This window comes from Mandrillus leucophaeus, unplaced genomic scaffold (genome assembly GCF_000951045.1).
Source record: "Mandrillus leucophaeus isolate KB7577 unplaced genomic scaffold, Mleu.le_1.0 Scaffold1065, whole genome shotgun sequence".
Lineage (NCBI taxonomy): Eukaryota > Metazoa > Chordata > Mammalia > Primates > Cercopithecidae > Mandrillus > Mandrillus leucophaeus.
Window position 1 is genome coordinate 115,613 of NW_012098821.1, and position 8,994 is coordinate 124,606.

The 8,994-nt window shown below is 39.5% G+C and overlaps 1 protein-coding gene across 1 annotated transcript; it reads right to left on the reverse strand.

Annotated features, from left to right (window-relative positions):
* Nucleotides 1–6,821: 6,821 nt before the first annotated feature.
* On the reverse strand, nt 6,822–7,772 carry LOC105543054 (olfactory receptor 52M1-like). The gene has a single exon (XM_011984808.1). The coding sequence runs from the start codon at nt 7,770–7,772 to the stop codon at nt 6,822–6,824; it is 951 nt and encodes a 316-aa protein (XP_011840198.1).
* Between the last annotated feature and the right edge of the window lie 1,222 nt (nt 7,773–8,994).

The following is an 8,994-nucleotide window of genomic DNA, read 5'->3' on the forward strand; positions in this document are numbered from 1 at the left end:
ATTTTGCAAACTATGCATCTGACAAAGGTCTAATAGCCAGCACCTATAAGGAACTTAAGTTTACAAGAAAAAAAAAAATTAAAAAGTGGGCAAAAGATATGAACGGACACTTTTGAAAAGAAGATATATGTGGCCAATAAACTTAGGAAAACAAGCTCAACATCTCTGATCATTAGAGAAATGCAAATCAAAACCACAGTGAGATACCATGTTAGTCAGATGGCTATTATTAAAACGTCTAAAAATAACAGATGCTGGCAAGTTTGTAGAGAAAAAGGAACACTTATACACAGTTGATGGGAGTATAAATTGGTTCAACCATTGTGGAAGATAGAGTGGCAATTCCTGAAAGACCTAGAGACAGAAATATCATTCAACTCAGCAACCCCATTACTGAGTGTATACCCAAAGGAATATAAATCGTTTTATGACAAAGCCACATGTATGCATATGTTCACTGAAACACTATTCACAATAGCAAAGACACGGAATCAACCTAAATTCCCACCAATGATAGATTGGATAAAGAAAATGTGGTACATATATACCATGGAATACTCTGCAGCTGTAAAAAAGAACAAAGTCATGTGCTTTGCAAGGAAATGGATAGAGCTGGAGGTCATTATCCTTAGCAAATTAACAGAGGAACAGAAAGCCAAATACTGCATGTTCCCACTTATAAGTGGGAGCTAAATGATGAGAACACATGGACACAGAGGAGAACACCACATACTGGGGCCTACCAGAGGGTAGGAGGAAGGAGAGGATCAGGAAAAATAATGGATACCAGGCTTAATACCTGGGTGATGAAATAGTCTGTACAACAAAGCCCCATGACACACATTTACTTATGTAACAAACCTGCACATCCTCCACATGTACCCAGGAACTTAAAAGTTAAAAAAAGCCTCCTACTTCCTTTTAAACAGGATAGAATTCTTGGTCTAGTTTTTCCTGTAGAAATATCAACTTAAAAAAAAAACATGAGAAGATCACTCTTGTTTTAGGATTTATGGTATCTTACCCCTCTCTCCCACTCCTCTGGTCATGAAAGAATACCATGCATGCGAGAGTTTAGCTCTTATTCCTGAAAATATTCTCCTTGATTGTTTGCTTTGTCATGGGAAGTTGGCAGCTTGACATAAGCTTGTTTCTGCTTCTCATAGAAATGCTAGTGATTTTTGCACATTTCTTTTGTATCCTGAGACTTTGAAGTTGCTTATCAGCTTAAGAAGCTTTGGGATTGAGACAATGGGGTTTTCTAGATATAGAATCATGTCATCTGCAAACAGGGATAGTTTGACTTTCTCTATTCCTATTTGTATGCCCTTTTTTTCTTTTCTCTTGCCTGATTGCTGTGGCCAGAACTTCTAATTCTATGTTGAATAGGCACAGTGAAAGAGGGCATCCTTGTCTTGTGCCAGTTTTCAAGGGAAATGTTTCCAGCTTTTGCTTATTCAGTATGTGGTTCATCACATAAACTAGCCTCCTCACCATTGTTCAAGGCGAAGGGCACCTAAATAAAGAGCATGATTGACTCGTTTGGCTGATTACCAAAGTATTTAGGTTCATAAGAGTGAAAAAGGGAAGCAGCAGCCTCAATCCACAACATCTGCCCATGCAATTATGCTTTAGAGACTGTGGAGGTTGTCATGCTTGAACACATCTGAGCAGCAGGAGATAGGTCAAATTAGGAGTGAGGAGACGTAAGTGCAGTACAGGCTCCAGTGTAGAAAGATGAGGGGAATGTATAGTCTGTAATGAGGCAATCTAAAAATGGTTTATTCTCAAGTGGTAGCCCAACAATGAGGCAATTTCTCTGGTTCTTCAACTCTTCAAGAGAATAATCATAAAAGATTTATAAATAATCCCATTTCTGTGGAACACTGAATCTGAGAGGAGAAAGCAGCCTTTAGAAGCAAGCTATCCTAGCACTGTGGATAGATGTCATTCTTACTGCCAGAAAGATTGGGCAAGATAACATATGGAATCATTAAAGAGAGAAAGTGAATTTGTGCCTCCACTAAAAAGGTTTATAGAGTAGTACTGACTATAGATTTTCCTTCCTGTCTTTGATTGGTAGGAGTGGGTATGTAGAGAAGTACAATGTATCAAGCTTCTTAGGATTGATTAAAGAGGCAGAAATACTATGAATGATATAAGGTTTATTATAGGTATGAGACCTTAGGTCAGCAGGGCTAACAGCCAGGAAGAAAACATGGATGTGAAGTGACAGAAAGTAAGAATTAAACAGGAGCCAGGATGGACTGGAATACACAAGGACAGCCTAGAGTCTATTTCTGTCCTTCATAATTTCAAACCTTGACAATGCCGGTGATTTTCAAAAGGAGCTGGTACCATTTACCATAGAGCTGCACAATGTACCTAGTCTAGGACTTGGAGAAAGAGAAAGAAGGGATTTAAACAGCAGATGATGCCCCAAGCCAATGAGGTGAACCTGCAATCAATGGTAAGGAGCATGAGCTGCAGCAGTACCAGATTCTCTACGCTGACCTTCAGAGAATGGTTGCTGCTTCATTTCTGCCTTCTGGCATCACAAAACTATATTTTGTGGCCAGCCTAGCCAGGAACCACAGAGGGAAGGGAAGTCTGGGTAACATGGTTCCAGCTTGGTCAAGATGACATAGTACAAAGCCCCTATGGCATTAAACACATCTAAGAAGTCTTGGCTGAACTAAATGGAGATTAGTGGCTCCTCTAAGTAAAAGTCCATTATCTCACCTATTTTCTCTATCACATATCTAATTATCTTTCTAATTTAGCTATTCCAAGGGGCGAAATTTATTCCCTTTCCCTCATACTTGTATCCCTTGAATGGTTATGTGTCTATTAATCACATTCATCTTTATCCAACTTATTTCACCAATTAGGACTGAGACAGGAAGTAATATTCTTACAGAAAGATGCTCATTCCAACTCATCATTGCTAGTAACATAACTGGACACTTGGGCTATTTGTTCCATGTGAACTTACTTTCTCTAGTTGCTGAAAACAAAAGTAGTCGATGATATTTCCTAAAAAGGAGATTAGTTTATTTTAAAACACTGAAGACATAATACTGGTTTGTGTTGGTCATATGTTACAGAACAAGACACGTCTGGGTCAAAGGCCAGACAAGGAACAATAAGCAGAAGGCATTTCTCTTTTATGTGACTTCCTTTGTGACAATTTGGTAAAATCCCACTTCATCCTCTACTGCAGTTTTAAATCTAACACAGGAAGGTGACAGGAAAACTCCTGGGGGTGTTTTGAAAATTGTATCAGAATGAATTATAAACTGGAATTGACTAAGATCAATGTTAATTGGATTTGGTAGAATGTGGCTGTCATCTATGATTCATTTTATGTTTATTCAAAGACCCATTCTGGCTGATGTAGAAAAACCTGAAGTCAATTATATTTTTACATAACTGGGTCTGTGGCTATAAGATTTATGCTTGTTTTACAAGGAATTGTCTAGGGGTGTTTTGTTTTTACCAACATAGAGCTAATTAGGTGGGTGTAACTCTAGTTGAAAAGCCTCAGATGTACATGAGTGGGTGCCAGGCAGCCAAGGGGAGCAGAGAAAAGCTGACTTTGTTTATACAACTATCTGCAGAGAAGCAAAATGGAGGGAGCTTTCTAAAGCCAAGGTCAGTACATTCATAAGTCATGATGAGAACATTCTCTGGTCTTTCCTGGAACTTGTTCCAATTACTCTTCTCCAATTATCATCACCTCCAACCCCCCAGTGCCTTTTAGTGTATGGTAAGTATTAAGAGGCATGTTTTTATTCTTTATGTGCCAGGTACTATAGAAGCATTTTATGTTATCACATTCTTATAAAAAATCTGTAAGGGGCTGCCATTAGTTTCATTTTCAAGAGGAAACTGAGGCTTACATTATACAACATGTCTGGTCTGACAGATACTGTTTCGGGTCCATCTCTGCTCTTTGATTTCAGAGCAGAGGTTCTTAGCCACCTGTTAAGAACATAAAATCACAACAATGCTCCTTCACTTATGAAACTTAGTTTGGCTGGATGCAGCTGGAAACCATCATTCTTAGCAAACTATCACAAGAACAGAAAACCAAACACCGCATGTTCTCACTCATAGGTGGGAACTGAACAATGAGATCACTTGGACTCAGGAAGGGGAACATCACACACCAGGGCCTATCATGGGGAGGGGGAGGGGGGAGGGATTGCACTGGGAGTTATACCTGATGTAAATGACGAGTTGATGGGTGCAGCACACCAACATGGCACAAGTATACATATGTAACAAACCTGCACGTTATGCACATGTACCCTACAACTTAAAGTATAATAATAATAAATAAATTAAAAAAAAAATCACAACAATGCCTCCTCTCTCAACTGTCTCCCAATCTTTACTTTTTCCGTGAAGACCTGTAGACTCAAAAGAGGCTGATGGTAGTGTATTTTATTCCCACTTTAAGTGCTAGTGATGGGAAAGAAACATTTGTGTGACAGGGAAATGTGACATTGGCTTTGAATAAGAGATTCAATTGTTGGACTTATTTGTCTTATCTTCATAATATGCATTCTCCAGTGTATATTCCCTTCCATCCTGTTTGGAGATAACACCTTCAGCATGAAAAGGCCTACCCATGATTACTGCTGACAGTGGGACTAAATGCTGTAATGTGCTTCAGCTCATACCCCAAGTATAATAGAACTTGTCATGAGTGGTTGTCCCTGGGTGGAATAGTAGCATACGCACAAGTGATATTCTCCTTATCTGCTATCATTCAACACCATGTGAAGACACTAGAGATGATTGGTGTTTGGTCTTGGTCTATGGTAGACCCAGCAGACCACCCAGGGAAAAATACTTTGGTATGGGGTTTCTAAGGTTATTCTTTCAGAAAGTTCTTAGTGTAATACGAATCCTACTAGTTTGAATTAAGACCAGGTTTTAAGAGCCCTCATGCTATATGCACACTCTGCTTTACATGGTATAAAAAGATTTTAGGCATTATGCCAAGGAGATATCCTGTGACAAAAGTTCCTGGTCACTTTCCTCAGCACTAGTGCTATTGCTGGACTTGAATATCATCTTCTCCAATGCCTGGGCTTATGATTAGGAGATCATCTATAAACTAAGTTTCTGGCTCAGACTTTTATTTGGAGTTGAGGAAAAGATACTAATCAGTAGATTACATTTGGCACTAAAATTATGTTCATAGAAGCCTATCTTCTCTCAATATTAGATTCAGACATTGGACTGCAGAGACCTTGAAAAAGATAGAGGAATGACCACCTCTTATGTCAAGACAATAGAGAAAATTAAAATGTGACTCAACTTGGTCCTGGAGTTAGGCATAGATTGAGGACATAGAAATTTAGAACTAGTCAGGGGTTCAGGGGTTTAGACTAAACTTTAGAAAAGAGCTCATGCATTTACAGTTTCCTACATTTTTGGCAGGGGTAGAGGTGGGGGTCGTGGGAGTGATATTAAGTTTATATGCTAGCTGCGGTTTGATTACTGGCTTCTTTAGAATTTTGTCTTTAAAAACACTAAAGCAACTTATTTTTAACCTACAATCGGTCACTTTAGCCTTCTTAGATGTTATTGTTTGTAAATGTAGTTAAATGATTTAAAATTGGAAACATCTGAGAACTAAAATGTACATAATCATAATTCTGGATCACTAGGATTGGGAGTGACTGCTTCATTCTACTTGTCCGCTTGTCATGCATTGCCACAAAATTCCTGCAGGTTTCTGGCCTGAAGTAGGCCTCATTACAGAACCTTTGTGATCAGTGAATAATGAAAGTGGTCAAATCATAATTCAGAAGTAGCAACAAGAATTATCCAGTGAGATCTGGAAGCATTTCAAAGTTTACAAGCACCACAGGACTTCCATCTATTCTCATCACCTTTGGCTTATCAGCTACCCCAACCCCCTTCACAATCCCATTACCTTCTTCCCTCTATGCCATTTCGTTATTTTGGTGTGGCTCCTGTCTACCAGATATGCCAATCTCAGGGCCTCTGAAATGGAATCTTCTAATGCCCTTCTCTGTCTACTCTTCCCTGCTCTCAGCTAACCCTATTATTAGGAGATAAAGAATATTGCAAACTCATCTGTCTAAATAGGGCAAGACTTGGTTTGAGGATTTTAATTCCTGCGGGTGGTAAGGTCTCATTCCAAGTCCTATTAAGATTTCTCATACTTATATTATTTTTGTGCTCAACTGAAGGCCTTTTCTGGGGCAAGCCAAAAGGTTGGAAAAGCTTGTCAACAGTTGAGATTTTCCAGAACTTTACTAACAGAATTTGTAAACTGCCCAAGATGTTAGAACATAATTCTGCCTTCTAGAAATTCTGCTTTATAACATTCTACAAAGAGGAATGAAGTTTTATACCAAAAAAGTAAAGGATAAAAATTATCTTATTTTCTGTGGCCTGTATGCTTATGTTGCTTAATTTTATAGTTAAACAGGGAATTGTAGTACAAAACTCATGCCATGATTTTCTTCACTTTCAGATATTAGGTCTATACTGTATAGAAAATCCATGATCAAACGGAATAGACTTTAGGATTGCTCTTAGACTCTTATCCTCAAAGTTCAGGTAGGACCCAGACATTTCATGGGATTCCCCAGTTAGAGCTTTGTCCTGTCATGACTAAGTATTATATGCCCCATAAGAAAAGATAACTATTGAGTACTGAGTTTAATACCTATGTGATGAAATAATCTGTACAACATATCCCTGTGACATGAGTTTACCTATGTAACAAACCTTTACATGTATTCCTGAACCTAAAATAAAAAGATATAGAACAGTCACCTGGTTTGAGTCCTTGCCTTAATATGGAGAAGAGTCTCTCGGATCTGCTTGGTGCGGACAGCATAGACAATTGGGTTGAGGATAGGTGGGATGAGGAGGTAAAGGTTGGCCAAAAGGATATGGATATGGGGAGGCACACGATGGCCAAAGCGGTGTGTGAGAGAGGAAACAGCAATGGGGATGTAGAAGACGAGGATGGCACAGATGTGAGAGCCACATGTCCCTAAGGTTTTAAGCCTGGCTTCAGAGGTGGCCAAGCCCATTACAGCCCTGAAAATCATCACATAGGAGGCAGTGATGGCCAATGAATCCAGGATTAATACCAGGAAGCCAATCCCCATTCCATATAAGTTGTTGACCCTTGTGTCACCACATGCCAAGGCGACCACAGCCATGTGCTCACAGTAGGAATGGGCAATGATTTGGGTCTGGTAAAGGGGTAACCTCAGGTGAATCATTAGGGGCAGAGGTCCAATGTAGATTACCCCCCGGAGGAGGGCAGCCAGTCCCAAACGACCTGCCACAGCATGAGTGAGCAACGAGGTATGGTGCAGTGGGTCACAGATGGCCACATAGCGATCAAAAGCCATGGCAAGGAAGATGCCTGACTCAACAGTGGCAAAGCAATGAATGAAGAACATCTGGGCCAAACAGGCATTCACACCAATGTTATGGGCACCAAACCAGAAGATGGCTAGTAGTTTGGGCATGGTAGAGGTTGACAGGACCAAGTCTATGACAGCCAACATGCACAGGAAAAAGTACATGGGCTGGTGCAGGCTGTGCTCCATCCTTACCACTGCCAGGATGGTCATGTTCCCCAGCACAGCTACCAGGTACATGGAGCCAAAGGGGATGGAGAGCCAGATGTGCAGGGATTCCAGGCCAGGGATGCCAGTGAGCTGGAAAGAGGTAGGCACAGAGCAGGCATTATTAGGGGTTAACATATTCAGGGACCTGGGGATCCAGGAGACAGGAGCTCTTAGTTTCAGATTTTTGCTCTTGTGAGTGATACTGCTTCTGGGAACTCTAGACTAGATTCTCATTTCCTTCCAGGGTGACTGGTGGTGCCTATAATAAAGAAGAATTCTGAATGTCAACTTGAAAAAAAATCAGTTCATGTTTTATAAGATAAATTGTCCATAACAATACCTGCTATTAAGTGTAGAAATAGGCATGCTCATGATTTTTACTAAATCACCCTACCACACTGTAAAAATCTCCAACATTATGCATCCCTTTTAACTCATAATTTTACTCAAAGGAACTTTTTCTGAAGGAAACAAAATACAAAAGAGTTCTACGTGTAATAGTTAAACGTAAATCCATGTAATGTGTTTAGCCAGTGCCTGCATATGCTTCTCTTATCACTGATCAATAGCAACACTAATAAAAAACATACTGATTAGATGTTTGCAACAAATTTTTTACTAATGTCAAGTTGGAATAATGTGCCCACAAATAAAGCATTGTTTAAATTCTACTACATCCATTCAGTGAATTAGATTATATTGATATTTTAAAAGATAAGCACTTCCTGGTATAATGTTCACATCATAGTACAATATGTCAGGGAATAGCAGGAGGCAGATTAAACTATGGTTTAATTGTATTAAAGTGTATGCATGTGAGAGAGAAACACACACCCTTAAATAGAAAACTGTCTAGGAAGATTTGGACCCAGCTTTTGTCTGTTGATTTTGGGTAGATGAGATTTGTGCTTTTTTATATTATGCCTTCAAAAATGATCAAGAGCTTTTAAAATAAGGTTATAAAAATATCAAAACCTGCTAAAAATGTAAAGAGAAAATGTGCTATGGTAAATGTACTAAGGAAGCACATTACCTTTTCTCTGAATGGGTTTAACATTAGTTTGTTCAGATTGTCAAATCTAGTTGATCAAAGATATTTAGCACAGGACCCACTTTTTTTGAGAAAGTCTTGCTCTGTCACCAGGCCAGAGTGCAGTAGTGCAATCTTGGCTCACTGCAACCTCCGCCTCCCGGGTTCAAGTTATTCTCCTGCCTCAGCCTCCCACGTAGCTGGGGCTACAGGTATGTGCCACCACACCCAGCTAACTTTTATATTTTCAGTAGAGATGGGGTTTCACCATGTTGGCCAAGATGGTCTTGATCTCTTGACCTCATGATCCACTCACACTTAAAGTTG

Bases quoted from the DNA above. Each gene is read 5' to 3' on its own strand.
- LOC105543054 (XM_011984808.1), bottom strand. From the start codon at position 7,772: ATGTTAACCCCTAATAATGCCTGCTCTGTGCCTACCTCTTTCCAGCTC.